This window comes from Engystomops pustulosus, chromosome 6 (genome assembly GCF_040894005.1).
Source record: "Engystomops pustulosus chromosome 6, aEngPut4.maternal, whole genome shotgun sequence".
In the NCBI taxonomy this organism is placed as follows: Eukaryota; Metazoa; Chordata; class Amphibia; order Anura; family Leptodactylidae; genus Engystomops; species Engystomops pustulosus.
In genome coordinates, this window is record NC_092416.1 from 69,116,862 (window position 1) to 69,137,614 (window position 20,753).

The window sequence follows — 20,753 nt, forward strand, 5'->3', positions numbered from 1 at the left end:
CACAAGACATTTATGTATTTTGGGCAGCAGATATAAGACAGGTGTAACAGGATAATCCACTTTCAAATAGTTAAACAGAGCTTCATCAATAAGATTCGATTCTTTGGCTCTATCAAGAACACCTCTGATTCTCCTAATGAATTCAAATTTTGGGTCCGAATTAACCCTCTTATATACAAGTGTATCTGCTAGCTGTCTCTCCACTTCAGTAATATAAGTCTGCTTGTCCATGACGACGACCGCACCCCCTTTATCAGCGGGTTTGATGATGAGGTCGCCGTCATGGGCAAGATCCTGCAGAGCCCGCCATTCCTGACTAGTGACATTTGGGTGTTTCAACATACCCAAAGTATTGCTATCTTTGAGTTTCTGTATGCCACTTTTGACTCCTTGTATAAAGGAATCCACTGCTATGTTAGTCACGTTTGGAGTGAAATTACTCTTAACATGCAAGTTAAAGTCCTTCAGTTTAAGTACAGGAGAAAAGGGTACATTACTCACATTCGGTACAGTGGGTTTATCAGCGAACCATGTTTTCAGTTTCACAGATCGGAAAAAATTCTGAAGATCAATCTCAATGTTAAACCAGTCAATGGGTGCTGCTGGACAAAATGATAGTCCTCTATTCAGTAGTGAAATCTGTTCCGCAGACAATATTTTGGAGGAAATGTTAACAACTAGTGTTTCTCTTTCTTTCTGGTTGACACCTTGGTTGCAGCCACCTTCTCTTTTTGGTTCCTTGTTTTTCCTATAGCGCCAATGTCTGGCACCTCCTCTCCTTGTGGGTTTGTCCTTGAATGTTGTGGACCAATGTCCTCGCCTAAAAAAGATTCCGAGCTGGGGGATGCGTCTCCTCCTCCTCGATTGCTGACACTGTTGATAGTCGGGTTTCTTCCTTTGTTTTTACGAGCATATTCCCGTTGTCTTGGTGGGCCCAAGTTTGTTGGGTCACTTTGCCAGGCATATATGGTTCCTTTCTGGTAGTCCTCGGCGTCTCTGTTCCATTTTTGTCTTTTCGTGCTTTCAAGTTCACCCTGTAGCTTAGACAAAAAATTAGTGACCTTTTCCTTAAAACATGTGAACTCTTCCTCCGTAAGTAACTCTTTAAGTTCCATCTCTGTGTCTTGTATCCTAGTTAGGATCTCCTTTAATTCTAACTGCAAAAACTCTAAATTGAGCAGAAGAAAATCCGATGCATATTTGTTTGACAATTCTTCAAACCGGTGACAAAATACGGTATTCATGGCAAATAAGTTGGGTCTAACGTTTGAGCGCATACCCTTTGGTATCCTGCCCATTTTGTAATACTCTCCCAATGTAATAAGATGTAGTTTTAAGTTCAAAGCTCTCTTAGAATGGTTTTCGTACCTTTTCTTAAGTTCGTTCGCAGATGGTTTCTTTAGAAAGCTGGCATCTCCTCCTATACCGCCCATGATCCTTGCGATGTCATCCTCCGTGAAGGAGAAAGTATGAGGTGGAATGTCCGGGTTTTCAGCCATAATGACGTGCAAAGCTTCCAATGGTGAAGTATATAAAATCAAGAAAAGCAGCAGCACAGTCCAGGTAAGAAGTTGCAATGGGTGCTATCCTTGTCCCTGGCCAGTCAGGGTTCTTTGGATATACAGACGAAGAAAATGGCAGCACTCCAAAATAGTGAAAAAAAACTTGGTGTTTATTCCACCTCCCGCAACGTTTCGGCTGTTGTTCAGCCTTTGTCAAGCGAGGTGTGTCTAGTTACATACAGATATTTATAGTCGCAGTGCAGTGACATCATGTGCAGTTGTAAACATTACATGTGTATATACAATCGTGTTTTCTTTTAATACAATAATAAAAAGGCCAATTGGTCAATAAGTACAACAGTGAAATCGCAATCCTTAGACGGTATAATATCAAAACATCTAAATTGTGACATGAATAAGTGAATATAGCTCACCCATGTGGAGCCTCCTTTGCAGAAAAAATCAAAACAACGCGTCAATCGCGTCTCAGCAGCGCTACTGCGCATGCCCGTGACCCGTAGCGGGGAGCAGATCCGTTGTGCGCATGTCACGCATGCGCAGTACTATTAGACCAACTACGGACGCCATCTTGAAAGAGGGTATCTCCGCATAGTGTAAGATTAAAAGGTAATGTATTACTATTGGTCAGTGGCGCAGCCTCGGTCTTATCATAGAGTCCGTAAGCGCCATATTAGAAAAGGGAAACGGTCTGCATTCAATGGTATGGAAAAAAGGTCCAATATATAATAACGGTACCCTATGTTGATAAACAGAAGGGGTATCATATTGAGTACCACACCGGCCCCAAAAATATGGGCAATTAGGGAAAGGTCCCACAAACTATAAGTATATTGTCACAGACAATGTGGGTAACAACGAGTGCAATAGACTGCACATCGTGTAAATGGAGAACCGCAGCCTATAGCGACAGAAATGAACCCATCTCGATCGCTAATCTTCTGCAGTCAACCCCCACTAGTGACTAAAGAGATGTAGCCCTGGTGGTCGGTGTGAACTGTTTGCACAAAATAGAATATAAAGATATAGGACCTTAAAAATGAATCCAGTTGGAAGTTCAGATGGTCAAATGATCTGCTACCCCAGTACATTGGTCACAAAAACAAGGTATTTAGAAAAGAATATGCAATATTTTATTATACAGATAAAAATTAAGAAAACAAATTAGGAAGCATATAAAAAGGCTCTAAAGGAGGAGTCCACAAAAGGTGTCCAATATAGTGTAGTAGTGGGCACGTGAAATAGTGCGGAGCGTGATCTAGGGAAAAAGGAAAATCAGAGTTAGTATCATATGGTAAAGACACCATAACCAACAAGAAGGACGGCAAGGCATATGGATCTGAGCGGTACAGTATGGCAAACCAGTCATCTAAACAATTCCACTAGTTTTAAAGTCAACATTAAGCCCATTGGGCTTTAATGTATTCAATTTGAAAATCCACTCCAATTCTCTTTTTTTGAGCAGCTTCATTCTGTCCCCACCTCTCCTCAGGGGTGGAATCCTATCAATTATACGGAATCTGAGTTGTCCCTCTCTGTGCTTGCACTCGTGAAAGTGCTTGGGGACTGGGAGATCTTTCCTGCCCACTCTGATCGTGTACCGATGTTGGTTAATCCTGGTTTTGAAGTCCAGGGTGGTTTCGCCAATATACCAAAGATTGCAAGGGCATTGTAGAAGGTACACAACATGGTCCGAGTCACATGTTAAGTAGTGTTTAATTTCATATGTCATATTAGTCACCGGGTGAGTGAATTTATTCCCTTTAATCATCAGGCTACAGTTCACACACTGTCTGCAGGGGAAACTACCCTTTTTCTGAGGGGCAAGGAACGTCTGTGTTTCTTTTTTCTTGGAGCCTATATCGGCCCTCACCAATGTATCTTTGAGGCTGTGTTTTCGGACCATGTTGTGTACCTTCTACAATGCCCTTGCAATCTTTGGTATATTGGCGAAACCACCCTGGACTTCAAAACCAGGATTAACCAACATCGGTACACGATCAGAGTGGGCAGGAAAGATCTCCCAGTCCCCAAGCACTTTCACGAGTGCAAGCACAGAGAGGGACAACTCAGATTCCGTATAATTGATAGGATTCCACCCCTGAGGAGAGGTGGGGACAGAATGAAGCTGCTCAAAAAAAGAGAATTGGAGTGGATTTTCAAATTGAATACATTAAAGCCCAATGGGCTTAATGTTGACTTTAAAACTAGTGGAATTGTTTAGATGACTGGTTTGCCATACTGTACCGCTCAGATCCATATGCCTTGCCGTCCTTCTTGTTGGTTATGGTGTCTTTACCATATGATACTAACTCTGATTTTCCTTTTTCCCTAGATCACGCTCCGCACTATTTCACGTGCCCACTACTACACTATATTGGACACCTTTTGTGGACTCCTCCTTTAGAGCCTTTTTATATGCTTCCTAATTTGTTTTCTTAATTTTTATCTGTATAATAAAATATTGCATATTCTTTTCTAAATACCTTGTTTTTGTGACCAATGTACTGGGGTAGCAGATCATTTGACCATCTGAACTTCCAACTGGATTCATTTTTAAGGTCCTATATCTTTATATTCTATTTTGTGCAAACAGTTCACACCGACCACCAGGGCTACATCTCTTTAGTCACTAGTGGGGGTTGACTGCAGAAGATTAGCGATCGAGATGGGTTCATTTCTGTCGCTATAGGCTGCGGTTCTCCATTTACACGATGTGCAGTCTATTGCACTCGTTGTTACCCACATTGTCTGTGACAATATACTTATAGTTTGTGGGACCTTTCCCTAATTGCCCATATTTTTGGGGCCGGTGTGGTACTCAATATGATACCCCTTCTGTTTATCAACATAGGGTACCGTTATTATATATTGGACCTTTTTTCCATACCATTGAATGCAGACCGTTTCCCTTTTCTAATATGGCGCTTACGGACTCTATGATAAGACCGAGGCTGCGCCACTGACCAATAGTAATACATTACCTTTTAATCTTACACTATGCGGAGATACCCTCTTTCAAGATGGCGTCCGTAGTTGGTCTAATAGTACTGCGCATGCGTGACATGCGCACAACGGATCTGCTCCCCGCTACGGGTCACGGGCATGCGCAGTAGCGCTGCTGAGACGCGATTGACGCGTTGTTTTGATTTTTTCTGCAAAGGAGGCTCCACATGGGTGAGCTATATTCACTTATTCATGTCACAATTTAGATGTTTTGATATTATACCGTCTAAGGATTGCGATTTCACTGTTGTACTTATTGACCAATTGGCCTTTTTATTATTGTATTAAAAGAAAACACGATTGTATATACACATGTAATGTTTACAACTGCACATGATGTCACTGCACTGCGACTATAAATATCTGTATGTAACTAGACACACCTCGCTTGACAAAGGCTGAACAACAGCCGAAACGTTGCGGGAGGTGGAATAAACACCAAGTTTTTTTTCACTATTTTGGAGTGCTGCCATTTTCTTCGTCTGTATATCCAAAGAACCCTGACTGGCCAGGGACAAGGATAGCACCCATTGCAACTTCTTACCTGGACTGTGCTGCTGCTTTTCTTGATTTTATATATATATATATATATATATATATATATATATATCATCCTTACATGCAACATAGAAAGCCAAATCTATTTTGGTATAGCCTGGTGTGGCGTGGGTTCGCGTGAAATTGCGCATGCGCCCAAAATTCTGGCGCACAGTATAGACCAACTAAAAGTAGGAACTTATACTTGAGTCGGCTTATACTTGAATATATATATATATATATATATATATATATATATATATATATATATCATCCTTACATGCAACATAGAAAGCCAAATCTATTTTGGTATAGCCTGGTGTAGTCCCATGTATTAACCATGTTAATGATTGCATACATATAGTATAGAGTATAGTATGCATTAAATCTGTATGTAGGTGTACAGTGCACCCCCGTCTGCCATAACACAAATGTTTACCAATATCCCCCCAAGTTCTGCCTGTGGAGTGCTGCTCTGAGCAATGCTACTGCTCCCTTACATTGCACTAGTCTCATGCATATGCTGGCACACAGGATCTGCAGTAACACCTCCCTCCTCCCTTCTACTTCTCTTCTCTATGTGTAACCGACAGCAAACTTTTTATTAGAACAACCCCCAGCCCAACATGAGCTGTCTCTTCTGTATTTTATACGATGCTTCCACAGTTCTGCCAGTATAAAAGCTTGAAGGGAAGTCCTGTCCAATCCAACTTTTTATCTTTGAATTCCCATAATCAGATTTATTTTGTCCACATTTCTGTTTTTGCAGTTTCATTTGTTGTAAACTTTGATTCTCTGTCATAAAATCCAATAAAAAAAGGAGGCTCGGAGTTTCTGATCCTGCAAAGAAATCCTCAGTGTCTGGATGCTGCAATTTTGTCTTTATATTACATTTCACTTTTATCATTCAGCTGCTTTTAGATGAGCATCGATTTTTTTTTTATTATAAAAATTCACATATTCTGCACTTTAATAGAATTTAATATTTCACCTTTAGAGCTTAGATACATAACACACATTCACGTTTTTTATAGCTCCATCCAGATATGTAACATTCTAAGGCACAGTTATAATAATGTTAATAGTGTTACAGTGAAAGTATTAGTCCTGCTTAGACTAAAGCTGTAGTAACAGTATGAATCCCAATAGTGTGAATATGAAGTGACAACCCTGATATTATTATGCTGTGGTGACAATATGGGTCCTGTTATAATAGTGCTGCAATGACAGTATTATTCCTGATGTTATAGGCTGCAGTGACCTTATGAGTCCTGATATAATAGATTGCAGTGACAGTATGAGTCCTGATATAATAGATTGCAGTGACAGTATGAGTCCTGATATTATAGATTGCAGTGACAGTATGAGTCCTGATATTATAGATTGCAGTGACAGTATGAGTCCTGATATAATAGATTGCAGTGACAGTATGAGTCCTGATATTATAGATTGCAGTGACAGTATGAGTCCTGATATAATAGATTGCAGTGACAGTATGAGTCCTGATATTATAGATTGCAGTGACAGTATGAGTCCTGATATAATAGATTGCAGTGACAGTATGAGTCATGATACTATTGTGCTGCAGTGACAGTAGGAGTCCTAATATAGGTCGCAGTGACAGTATGAGTCACTGCAACCCTTAACCCTTAGGGTGCGGTCACACGTCGCGGTTACTGCATGCGTTTAAAAACGCATTGCTACAACTGAAGGGAGATTTGCCTAAGTAACAGCTGTTAACACCTGCGTTATAAAACATGTGCGTTAACCGCAATGTTAACGCATGTGTTAACAATGTGTTAACAACCGCATGCGTTAACCGTTTAATTAGGCAAATCTCCCTTCAGCTGTAGCAATGCGTTTTGAAACGCATGCAATAAATGTGACGTGTGACCGCACCCTTATATTGACTTGTTAAAGGGATACTTCCATTTCAGCAAATGAATGTTACTGTTTGTATATTAAAAAGTTATACAATTTTCTAATATACTTTCTGTGTCTATTATTCGGTTTTCTAGATCTCTGCTTGCTGTCATTGTATAGAAAGCTTTAGTGTTTCCAGTGGACAGAAGTCTGACCATGGTCACACAGGTGCACGGCTCGTTAAATCACAGAGAGCTGTGTGATGTATCGAGCCGTGCACCTGTGTGACCATGGTCAGACTTCTGTCCACTGGAAATAAACTATGAAGTTTTCTATAGAATGACAGCAAGACTCCTTAAGGAATTCATGAAGAAAATATATTGGAAATTTGTATAACTTTTCATTATACAAACAGTAACATTTATTTGTTGAAATTGGAACACTGGTTTAAAGAGAAAGTCTTCAAATGATTAATTTTATGATGATTGTGTTATTGTTGATATTGTAATTTACAGTGAAAGTATAAATCCTTATTATTAGTATTCTGTAGATACAGTATGGATCCTCATATTGCAGTGTTACAGTGAAAGTAGGAGTCCTAACTACTATAATAAAGTGCAACAGTATGATACCTTCTAGGAATACTAATGGTATTAGAGCTGCTATAGAGTCCCTGGGGGTTCACCCCTGGATGGTACTAGCTTCCTCATTACTGATCTGCAGGACAAAAGAAAAAAGAGCTCAGCATCACAGGTTGTTTTCATGAAGTGAACGGCCAGCAGTAAATTGTGGTGTGGCTTATTTTACAGGAGTGGATGATGTATTTGTGTTCATAAATACTTACCGGCAGGCAGAACGGATCAGAGACCCTCGCCAACGGATGATCCATACTGTACAGACCGCTGGAAAAGCTACATTCTTCACATCTCTGACTACAGCATCTGCCTATGCAGCAAACATCTTCTCTCAAGTAGGAAAATTATTGCGGTTTTTAGAGATCCTATTTAGTTCAAAACTTGTGGAATACTTCTGTATGCACTAATCTGTCCCTAGCTGGTGTATTTAATACTTGCTTAAAGCAAACCTGTCATCAGGTACACACATTTCAACCTAACGACAGGTTCCAATAGCCTTGCTAATACTAATTCACAATCTGCTTTTATAATGACAGGGGCGTCTGTTACAAGGCTTCAATCATCATCATTATCTGCTCTCTGTGTTTTTGGTGCAGGAATCAAGCAGTAATTTACATTGGGATGTTAGATTTTATTGCAAAGGGTTAGTGAATTGTCACATCACAGAAATTGGTCTGAACTAACTCCACAGTCGTGGAGGTGAAATAGACCAGTTCTTTGCAGCTCAAAGTGAGCACCACAAATTGTACCAAAAAAAGTGTTGGGAAACTAGAAGCGCACAAAAAGTGTTAGGATTTCAAATCTGCGCCCAAATTATGCGTCCAAAAACCAAAAAGGCGTGGGTATCAGAAAAGCAGCAATATTGTGGTGCCGACATTAAATAAATGTGGGGCTCAAGGCGCAGCAAGGAATAAAAAGAATAGCGTAAAGTCAATAATAAATGCCTGTAGTGCTACCCTGAAGAGGGCATCAATAATGACTTATGACCTTTTGAGGTCTTATGACATGCGATAACAAAGCATCAAGCATGCAGAGGCAGTCTCCATAAGGAAATATACTTGCCTTTCTATACATTTATGGGCTACTTTAATACAGACATCCCCTTTAAGAAAATGTTGCTAATTCTTTTACCTGTGTACAGCTCACAAAATTGACATTGAGAAGCAAGATGGATATTTGCATCTAGTCTCATGAATGTTTACCAGCCGCTCGCATTGTGACAGTGTGAGTCATCTTCTTCTCTTGTCTCTCTGCAGATTCCCGCTGTTCACGACTTTGGTCTGTTCATGTCACTCATTGTCTCCTGTTGCTGGGTGGCTGTTCTGTTTATTATGCCAGCAGCCTTGGGTATATGGGGAGCCTACATCTCTCCTCTGGAGCTTACATGTCATTCAAAGTGAGTTGTGTACATTCTGATGAACAAACATGGAATGGATGGAGTATCTAGATAATTTATACATCTAGACACATTATAAAATATGAAAACGTCTGGGACTTGGTAGAAGGATGAATATGCTAGAAATTGTTGACGCCTTTCAGATTCCATGTTAATGAATCATTAGCCAAAGTGTATTTGTACTGAATGTCCTACTGTTTTGTGTATAGAGCAAATCTGCTATGTGTTGCCATAGTTACAGACAACAAACAGGCTGTGTGTAGTCTGAGACTGCAGTTTAAAGGAGTAGAATCAGACTACACAGACTGTTTGGAGTCTGTAACCATGGAGACACATCATTCTTCATAAGAAATTCAAGAAATATTGAATGAAAAGATTTTTAATCCAAACTATTTATAAAGCAGTTTATTGTTATTAAAGGGCATTGGAGCAACAACAAATTTGCTGCCAAGTCTTTAATAGACAATGAACAATGACTTGTATGGGCAAATTAAGACACAATTTCTGTGAATAAGATTTTATAGACCTACCCCCCATAGGACGGCACATACTTTCCTGTACAGTATGATTAATGTTCACACTTTTATCTCTTCTGAATTCTATACATACTTGGGCCGTGTGTTAATTGCTGTAATTACTTTTGGATGTGCTCATTTTTCTCTCCATTCATTGTGTGAACAAGGACCTTTTGCTGCGAAACGCGACAAACAGGATTTTTTTTTAGCTGCGTGATAATGGGGGTGGATGTGATTCTGGTTTCTGTTATCTGTGGGAGGTGTAGAATAAACTCATATATATTCACACTCCGCTGTTTCCTTCTATAACCACTAGCAGCTAACCACAGTTATTGAAATACCGAAGGCATCATACCTTTTAAAGGAATAAATCTAAACCTAGGGGTCCTTATCTTTCATAACAGTGTTATCAAATATATTTTTAACCATTAGAAAAAGTTAAAACCCCACCTTTTATATCCTAACCAGAGAGATTCAGGGAGCTGGAGAAATTTGGATTACTAAACAGTGTTTTCACATTGGAGAGCAATAAGTTGCCTTGATTCTTATCAAATTAACAAATCTGTTGTGCTTCTGTATTATAGGAAATCTATAAATATTTTTTTTTTGTATTGTGAACCAAGCTTCATTATCATAATTTTATAATTATATAAAGATATGTTTCTGCACCAGTGTAGCTACAGCATTCCTAAGGTATGTTTGCTTCATAATGCATAAAAACAAATGGTAGCTTTCCTTTAAAAACTAATGTGTATTACCAGTACAGTAATACAGAAGCACTAAATACCATAGATTCACGCATAGAAATCCTCAACGTGTTCTCAATGTAATGGTATGCGCCTGTATGTGCCTATATTTTATTCTATAATCAAGGATCAACTATAGCAAATGGTGGTAAACAGCCCTGTTGTGTGAGAACCTATTAAGGCCAATCACCTCCATAAAAACACGCCAGAATTATAAATGGCACCTAATAGGTGAGGAAACATTGTTATTTTTACATTGGTGCCTAGGAGCTTTAAAGTAAACCTGTGACGCTATTTTTTGTATGTGTTAGATGTCCAGCACTTACTTGCCCGTTTCTTTATGCTGTAGGTGGAACTGTTTTAGTGCATAAAGAAACAGAATATTTATGAATAAAAAGATATGTAAATTAGCCAAGCAGCTCAGTCTGATGTCACCTGAGCGCCACTCGGTATCGCTGGGTTTTAATTTATGTAAACCTTGCAATGTAGTTGCGATGTATCACGCAATGTACCTCCTGCTCTCACCTGAGGAGCTAGGAGAGAAGCATACGCCCCTCTCGCTCTCCAAGCCCCTGATCTTCTGACGTCTCCTAGTTTACATATTTTTAAAAAGCCTTTTTCTTTGTGCCTTTAATCTGCTTCATTTACCTGCAGTGATTAGTGTATCCGAAAGCTACATTTCCATTTCAGACAGATAAGAAGGTCAATGACTAACTGTCACGGGTGTCCTGCGACCCATGTTCTGGGTCGCAGGCACACACGTGTGTCACCCTGTGACCCTGGAGCTCGGCAGCTTCCCTCACCTTTCCACGCTCCAGTGACGGTCTCCTTGTTCCAGCACTGCCTGTCCTGACCTTCCGCTACGTCCCCGACTCTTATCCCATGCTGCCTGTCCTGACCTTCTACCTGTCTCTGACGCCGTCTTAAGATTCGGCACCTCGCCTTGGCCCCCACAAAGTTGCGCCTGTGGAGCAACCTGGTGGTACCTCGTGGAGGCCTCTGGCGCCTGTCTTTGAGGAACCTGCCTGAGCGTCTTCTGCTGAGACCGTACTGCTGAACTTGTGTCAAGGGGATCCATCTGTCGGCTCTGCAGGAAACTTTGTGGATGCTGCCCTGGTCTCCCAGCATTATCTCCCTGTGGTCCATTTCGAGAAGCCACTGGACATCTCCTCCGTCAGTGGGCAAATCCTCTGTGATCCGGTCCAGTTCCGCACCGAGCCTTTGTTTCTTGCAAGTCGGGGTATTGCACAAGGAGAGACTGGCTTTTTATGTGCTTCCCTGGTCCATGTCTTCCATCCTGTTAGGTCTTCTGTGTTTGCAGTGCCACACACCCGTGATCAACTGGCAGAAGGGGGAGGTTCTTCGCTGGGGACCGGAGTGCCAGTCTCGCTATTTGGTGGTTCCTCATCCTGTGTCCATTACGGTCTCTTTGGTGGAATCCAAGCCATTGGTGGGTCTCCCTGCTTTATAAAAAGACTTTGCTGATATCTTTTCAGAAAAGCAAGCAGAGACTCTGCCGCCGCACCAACCCCGGGCACTTCTCCTCCACAGGGTCCAGTGTATGCCCTATCTGTTCCCGAAACTATGCCAAATATGCATATATGCAAATATGCCAAGCTCGAAAAGTGCCAATATCTCTGACAAGGGACTGCAGATGGAACCTGCAAAGTTGTCTGCAGTACTTTAGTGGCCGTCTCCATTAGGACTTTGTGATTCCTGGGCTTCCCCTATTACTACTGGCAGTTTATACCACATTTCTACCTGCTTGCTTTGGAAGAATGAACTTCCTGTGCCCAAAACAAGCCATCTCGTCTTAAACCAGCTGGTCTTCTTCTGCCGTTGACAATACCCAGCTGACCATGGACTCACGTGGCTATGGACTATATTACTGATCTGCCTGTCCTGACCTTCTTGGTGGTAACCGACCGATCCTCCAAGATCTCCCACTTTGTTACTCTGCCAAGTCTGCTGTCAGCTCCACACCGTGCCAGCTTATTCTTCACCCACATCTTCCGGCTTCACAGTCTCTCTCTACATATAGTATTGGACCGAGGGGTCCAGTTTATTTCCCGGTTCTCTACATTCTCTGTGCAGCCAACTTCAAGTGACTATCTGCAGTCTAATGGTCAAGTACCATCCACAGTCTAATGGCCAAGTGGAAAGTGGGAAAGTGGGATGCTATCTTTTGTCTCTGCCCTTCAGGACAACTGCTCCTTTCTGTTTCATGGGTGGAGTTTTCCTTGGACTCGACTCTCCTTACTCCAGGCGTCTGCCCAACCCAGGCCGAAAAGGTGCAGGCCTCCTCCAATCTTCGCACCAGGTGACAAAGTGTGGCTGTCCTCCAGGTATGTTCAGCTAAAAATCCCCAGCCACAAGCCTGTTCCGCGTTTCCTGGGTTCATTTAAGGTGTTGAAGTGTCCCTGTGTCCTATAAGCGCCGTCTTCCTCCCTCCATGCTCATCCGGAACACCTTCCACACCTCCCTTCTGAAGCCTGTCATCCTGAATAGGGGGTGCTTATTGTCACGGGTGCCCCTGCGACCCATGTTCCAGGTCACAGGCGCACCTGTGTGCCTCCCTGTGCTCCCAGAGCTTGGCAGCTTCCCTCACTTTGCCACGCTTGAGCGATGTTCTCCTCGTTCCAGCATGCGCGTCCCTGCCTTCTAGGGCACATGCTGGCTAGCCGTCCAAGATTTAAAGGGCCAGCACACAAATGATTGCTGTTGGTTGAACGCCTTTCCAGTTGAATTCCCGGCCCGTCCTGTGTCCACTGTTTCCATCTGTGTCCAGCTTTGTGCTTCCATACGACTGAAAAAGCTTTGTTACTTGTCCTGTGCGTTTAGACTGATTTCCCATTGTGACCTCGATTCCATTCCTGACTTCGCTCCTGCGCTGCCTATCCTGACCTTCTGCAACCCTCCTGCCTGTCCCCGACTCCGTCTCTGCCTCATGATTCTGCACCTCGCCGTGGTCGCCATCGCGGACAAAGTCGCGCCTGTGGGGCGACCTGGTGGTACCACGCCCCACAGTCCAACCTGCTTTGCGGCGGGCTCTGGTGAAAACTGGGTGCCACTTAGACTCTGCTCCTATGTGTCGAATTATGTCATCATCCGCGGTGGTATAGAAGGTCCACTACCCCTCAATCCTAACACTAATTCTTTCCATACATTTTATACAAGAATGTTTTTCTTAATGATTCAGTTCTCTTTTGAGATATGACAATCCAGTGAATGTCCGTAAAGAGTTAAGTTATTAGGAACCTTATCTGGTTTTCTGTGTAAATCATCTCTGTCCTGTACTACACTAAGTTACTTACTTACTAATACTTACGAATAGATCCACTCATAGTGGCAAACATTTATCAAAAACAGTGCAAGCTGTGCTAGGTGCAGTTTGCCTGTGATGTGTGCACGATCTTCATGAATCTGGCGCACCCTGCATTGCTCAGACAGAGTGCACTAACTTTTTTTTGTGCACCTTTAATATAGAGCAGGTGGCACAATTCTGTCGAACACTGCTTGATAAATGTGGCGCACAGACTGACTGTGAACATAAATTTGTGTTGCTTTGGGTAGAGTGCAGCCGTGACACATTTGTGTCACAGAGACTTTATATATACATATGCTTAAATATACATAGGCTTAAATAAATGTGGGTCAGTGACTGCGGTAATCTTCATATATGTGTCATCCATGGCCTTCTTCTTTCTAAAATAAACTTTTAAAACTATGCTTATTAGCTAGAAAGGCTCCTGGGGTGTTAACAGAGCCCCGCAATCAGGGATAGCCTTTTTGCTGCTTGAGGCAAAGATAAAAATTATATTCCATCCACTGCATTTACAGACCAATATTTCAAGCATTTACTAACAACAACATCCCTAGAAACTCAGAAAGCACTCACCGACTTTTTGGGGATGATGCCACACATGTATATACAGCATGTCAGTAATAGGAATTGGTGGCATTTAGTATCTTACAGGTGAACATCTTCTCCATCAGGAGGATGACTTCTGCAAGACATGGTTTATCACTGTTGAATTTGTTGCCAGATGTCTTGAGCTCCCGCAAGTTTATCTCCACACTGTGCCCACAAAAATACAACAGTCATTTACAGTATAATGTCTCCTGGATAACAACACTGTGCTGTTAAATAATATACACCTCTTACAAAACGGTGTCCTCCAGAATATAAAATATCCACTGTGTGGCCCTCCTTATTTATCATAATAACCCTCCTAAACAGTTATAGACAGCCCTCAAATGCACAATTATAGTATATACAGCCTCCCCCTATCCCCAGTCTAAGTATACACCGCCTCTACCAAGTTAAAGTATATACAGACCCCCTGCCCAGTTATAGTATATACAGGCTTCCCCTCCTCATGTTTTACTATATACAGCCTCGCCTTCCCCAGTTTTACTATGTACAGCCTCCCCTCCCCGGTCTTAATATATACTGCCTTGCCCTTCCCAATTTTACTATATGCAGCCTCCCCTCGCCATTCTTAGTATATATAGCCTCCCCCCATCCCTACTCTTAGTATATACAGCCTCCCCCCATCCCCAGTCTTAGTGTACAAAGCCTCCCCCAACCCAGGTCTTAGTATATAAAGCCTCCCCCATCTCCACTCTTAGTATGTACAGCCTACCCTACCCCCAGTTTGTTATTGGTACTTCTGATGGGCAATTTGGGTACCCACATAATAATTGCCCAACTTTGCTGCCCCCTTCACTGTGCTGTGTTCTGACGTCTGATGTGATCATCCCACCTCATGGCAGAAGTGGCCCTGCCCCCAGTTCTGCAGATTGACAGACTGTTAAACTATACAGGAACACTTCTCCCCTCCCACTGTGTGCGTAAACTTCCTCTGCTGCAGTGAGATTACATCAGGCAGGAAGGGGGAGGGAGCAAAGTGGGAGGGGGAGACAGCATAACAGCCTGTGAAGCTGCAGCTTGGAGAGCTGGTGTTATTATAATTTAAAAGTTGATTTTAGAAGGAAATTGGCCATGAATAAAAAATATAAGAAGATGACTAGTGCCTGGCTCTATGAGTAAGTGTCTCTGGTTTATCATGCTTGATTTGGATAGTAGATTTACTTTAAATAGGGAAAAAAGGCAGAGGATAAAGAAGGGCACAAAATATGTTTCTTTAATAAAGAACTGGTGTATTTCAAAGTTTTAGTTTTGCTTCAAGTTACAATTCACAGCAAAGTGAACAAGGCTCTGACATTTAAAGGGTTGTCCAGTTTCTGGATTATTTTTTTTTTATAGAAACCGTTCAAAACCTTATCCCTTCTGAATTACATTAGCTCACATAGAAAAGCCCTTTGACTAATTACCACCAATGACCTGTTTCTGTGAATACTGCAAAACATCTCACCATATCTTAGCACATAAGAAAGGTGGAGAATCTAATCCTGAGTTTGAAATCAGCTCTAAATTAGTAAATTTCCAATGAGGTAATGCTATAAGAAATGTAAAGTTAGGTCTCCAAGTAGTTGGACTATAAGCTGTACTAGTGACTTTCTCCTTGGCCATATCTACAGTGGCTATCAGATTGTAAATTTTACATGTTTCTAGAACATTTTATCTTGGACTGCAGCATTGAAAGATGCTTCACAGCTTATTTGAAGTATTTTAAAGCGTAACTAAACCTTTGAAGCTTTGTTTTTTTATTTCAGAAATGAATAGTGCAGGTGATTATGCTAAACTTTTAACAAACTTCATTATGAAAGGTTTCCTGTGCCTTTGGAAACATTCAGAAGTCCTTCCACTTCAGACAGATAAGGTGACTAATTATTAACTCTTTCCATAGTTACTGCATATTTCAGTTACTAATTGAGCTCTCTCAACCCTATCCACTGACTGTAAGTACTTATGACATTAGAAAATTCATCAGGTCCCTTTATCTCTCGGCTGTCAGTGGAGAACAGGACAGAAAGCTGATTTACAAAAACTGCTTGAATAGGGAAGAACGGCAGGGAAGGACACAGGAACATTTTTCTTTAATTAAGTATGTTACAAAGTTTACTAACATCATCTGCACTATTGATTTACAAAATTTTGTCTAAAGTTTAGTTATTCTTTCCACACTGGAAACTCATATGAGATATTTTCTCCATATTTAGCTGCAGTGAAAGGTGCCTGAAGAAAGACAGTTTGGACATTCATGAGGATCTGTTAGGCCAGGATCCCTACTCTAGGCCAGTCCCTGGCACAGTTCCATACCTAGATGATGACATTCCTCTCCTTACAGTTGAGGATGATGCAGGTAGGTTTGTAGAGATGTCTCTATGTTTCCAGTGCTGGATATCTGTGATTAGAATATGAAATCATTAAATACAAGCGGTTATTGACATACTGACCCCATGAAGTGCTGCCCCAAGTAATATCCTTTCCTATGGTCTCCATCACTAAGTTTTCTAATAATAGTTATAATTTTTAAAACTTTAGATTTGCATGTTCCAATCCCGTTAAGGTGTATAACACAAAATCCCATGGGTTTCTATTTACCTTCTTGTTTTACTGTCCTCCTGGAAAATCTGTCTCATATATAGGAAAGGCAAGACAGAAACTAGGCTACACCCCTAGTAAATGGTGGGCTGATATTCCAATCCTATTTTTAATGACTTAATTTTCACTAGCTCGTAGGCTGACTGGTGACTACAACCCTGTATAGGTTCTCAGCATCCTTTAAAGTGGGGATAAAACAAACCAGGACTGCCCCCTTCTCGCTCCAGTGCCCCAAAGCCGCTGTATTGGCTGCCTTTTTGTTACTTGGCATACATTTCTAGAAGAAATTTATTCCGATTTACAAAACTTCAAAACAAAAAAGGTTTTCAGAACTTGACAGTTCTTTCAGAAGCTCCCTGTGTGCAAGGACTTATCACACTTTATTTCTTTTTTGAAACAAAGAGATGATGTGGATTATTCTATGTTTCTACTTTAGCTGGTCTGGAATTTGGTGACGTTCCGCTGGTTTCCGTACTTCCGGAGAATTTGGAACAGAAGGTAGACATTGACAAAAGAGACCAGGTGACACATTGGTTCCAGACCATCTTGCAGCATTGTGTCCTGTGGACGTCAGATAAGGGCCGACACATCACTGTTGGTAAGAAGTACTGCTCCCCATATGAACACTTAAAGCAAAAATTATAACAATAGCACACTTGAATCATAAGTCTGGCTCTGTCCATCTGTTTTTGAGACTTTTCTTGGCTTTTCTGCTAGTTAGATGTATCTTAGCGGTTTTACCTTATTGATACATCTGATTACAATAGTAATTTACATCTAGTAAATTTGCAACTTTTTAATACAAAAGTGGCAAAAAGTTGCAGTCAGCAGGGGCAGAGGCAGCCTTAGATCTGGGGCAAATTTACAACTTTCACATCTGGATTCAGGTGATAACTCAGGGAACACTGCAGAAAACCAGACAATGGCAAACTTTGAAAGGAGCACATGCACCATGAAAAGAAATTGGCAATTCAGGAGTTTGATACATGTCCCCCACTGAGTTATACATAGTATTGGGGGCACCGGGGATAACACAGGGACTGTCTATTTTTGGGGCTTTTACATTGAGGTAATGTAAACCTACTGAAGCAAAAGGTGCATTTTGTGACTATTGAGTTTAAGTTTACACCATCTAAATATTCGAGGTTTAGAATATGAAAATACAACAGTTTTGAACTATTGCATGTTTTGAAGCAAAAAAACAAAAACTGTAAAAATATTTTAAAAAATTTATTTCATTTCCAGGTATTTTTGTAGTCGTCCTCGTCCTCTCCATATTTTTCGCATCGTGTCTTCATCCAGCCAGTCGAGCCCCTGTCCTCTTCAGGCCCGATACTAATATTCAGCTGCTCTTAGACCTCAAATACAATCTTAGCGCAGAAGGAATATCCTGCGTGACATGCTCAGGTAACTTACTACATCTTACTACATCTATGCTGCATGGTCCTAGAAGCCTTATCAGTATGAAAGAAGCTTGTGCTAGAATGTTACTGTCATTTGTATTTGTTCAGTTGAAAATGGGTTGACCACTGGCAAAAAAAAACAAAACTTTTTTGGGGTTGGAGATGCACAATTGCAGAGCATGATTTGGTAATTAGCATAAGTTTGAGCTAAATTTGTATGTATTGATTCTTATTAAATGATGGACAATAAGTTTGATATAATCTGTATTTATTTATTCTTGTTAAATGATGAACAATTCGTTATTTTTGAGGTTTGGAATAGCATGGTTACTTTCTTGCTGAACTGACTCTATTCCGGCCATATCTTGTGTTATTCCAGTTCAGGTCCATTAACCACTTCACGAATGCCATACAGCTACATACTGTACTTCCTATTTACTTCCATTTGTTTGCTACATACTGTACTTCCTATTTACTTCCATTTGTTTGCAGCCCCCACTATGGCTAGCTATAGTAAATAAGTAAACGGTAGTAAACGGACAGGAGATTTAGTACAAATTACAGTAAAATCCTTTTAATCTAACATCAGTGGGGGGTTTGAAATTTTAAGATAATTAATTGCTGAAGATAGTGCAGATCATTATAGTAAAATTTTGAATATGCTGTACTTTATGAAAGAAATATCCCCGTATCCTTCTTTTTTCTCTTTATCTTTCTTATTCAATCAGTTTCTAAATCCAGAGAATTCTCTGGATGGAAGGACATGCCGGCATCTACACTTGCGTTATATCAAGTGACTATGTGCAAACATGTAACCAGTGTAGATGTAGACATGTCTTTAAAGTTTGGGAGTTATCTACAGGGGAAGTGTGAATACCATTTAGTGGCAATGTGGAATTTAAGAAGCTATATTACATTAGGAGGCACAACCTAACCATATAAGCATAAAATTCATTTTTAAGGCACCAGGACATTAGGGGACATTTTTATAATATCATGGGAGTAGTTTTAAAATTTCACTAGGCAAGTGGACAACTCCTTCACCTCTTTACAGAACGTCACTGCATAGTCTTATCACTTGAGAGAGCTGAGCTATCATGAAAAATATTCTCTTTGTATAGGAAAAGCTTATTATTAGCCTCCTTATGTGTCTGAAGGGAATGGAACTCTTAGTCACTGAGACACTGCTTACTTCAGGAGAAAGAAACAGAAAAAGAACAGTATACATTTTTTGTCTATTATTATTACATGTACTATTCTACTATTCGTTTCTTTAGTATATTTCTTCAAAGGTTTAGTTACGCTTTAACTCTACTTCTAATAAGGGGTGGGAAAAACGTTTGTCTGACTGCTATATTGCTGATACTATTGTGATGGCTGACTTTCCTCTTTAGCCAAACAAAGCCCCTGACCTACAGTTATGCGTGTTATCTCTCTGAAGCCGCTTCATATTACATTTAATGTCACAATGGATGGGTTTAGGTGTTTTTATGAACTGAAATAGGTTTGACATTTAATTAAATTGAAAAGTGGAAAGTACGGGAAGTTCTCATCAGATGCTACATTGATGCCCTTGTTTTAAAGGCCGCTTCACCCTAAAATTGAATAAAAAAAGTGAAATCTGCCATGTCAAGTCCTTCAGTTGTCTACTTATATTGAGCAATGCAGTAACATCTACTGCTGGGAATGCTACGGTAGCTTTACACTGGGATGTTTGCCTTTAATATTTTTTAAATCTCCTGGGAGACATAACTTCTGTATGGAACCCTCTTACTACTTATGTCCTATAGTTATAAAATAACTTTTTAACAATCTTTTAGCTTAGAACACCTTTGCCTATATAAGCACCAGTCTCTTACACTTGAAAAAGGGTGTTTTTTACCTATAGTTTTTACCATTGTAACTGTGGGACACCAATAAAGTAATTTCGCCTTTAACTTGCTACTAATCCCTATTTCAGTGTGTGCCAATCCTGCTCCATTCCACCAGTCGACTTCTTAATCATGCCAGGATTACAAATGCAATGACATAGTTACAGTAATAAGGAAAGTACTTTTATAACCGAGAACCACAATACCCCTTCTCTTACCTAGACTGGGATGGTGGCTAGCAGCTGTCTAGGCACATTTGACTGTTCAGTGATTTTAGAAATATCAGACATCTTTGCAACTAGGCTCACAAATATAAAACAGGGACTAATATTGAGGCGGTGATTGTCATCATCTGGGTTATCCTGAAAACTTTGTTTGCTTAGACGACCACATGCACCGATGCGATCGGATAGTGTAGGCAGTGAAGGCTCGAGTGAGGATGTCCTTAAATAATAAGACGCCTTCCTTGTTTCTAGAACTGACTAGGAACTGCTTTCACCATAGATTTTACAATGGCATATATGGTCTACAGGGTACAGTTCCTCCAAATGGCAAAGTTACAAATGAAGTGTCAAAGTAAATAGTATAAAACACTGTAAAACATAAGAGAACAATACAAATACTTTGGTGTGTATCTACTCCCAAGTACTCTACAACCTATTGTCTTAAAACAAGGGCTCTCCTTATTTTTTTTAGGAACCTCTTAAACAATCCCAGTTAGTAGGTATGTTTTGCACAATAAATAAGTAT

At 40.7% G+C, this 20,753-nt stretch overlaps 1 protein-coding gene across 2 annotated transcripts in view; it reads left to right on the forward strand.

Annotated features, from left to right (window-relative positions):
• The window catches only part of DISP3 (dispatched RND transporter family member 3), a 129,709-nt gene that overhangs the window by 68,856 nt on the left and 40,100 nt on the right, over positions 1-20,753 (forward strand). For both annotated transcript variants that reach the window (XR_011856488.1, XM_072156420.1), the window contains exons 6-10: positions 7,736-7,896; positions 8,818-8,957; positions 16,345-16,487; positions 17,166-17,327; positions 17,975-18,136. Coding sequence is in view for 1 of the 2 variants with exons in the window: in XM_072156420.1 (XP_072012521.1) it covers positions 7,736-7,896; positions 8,818-8,957; positions 16,345-16,487; positions 17,166-17,327; positions 17,975-18,136 (768 nt within the window). In the remaining variant the exon portion in view is untranslated. The remainder of the gene's footprint in view (positions 1-7,735; positions 7,897-8,817; positions 8,958-16,344; positions 16,488-17,165; positions 17,328-17,974; positions 18,137-20,753) is intronic.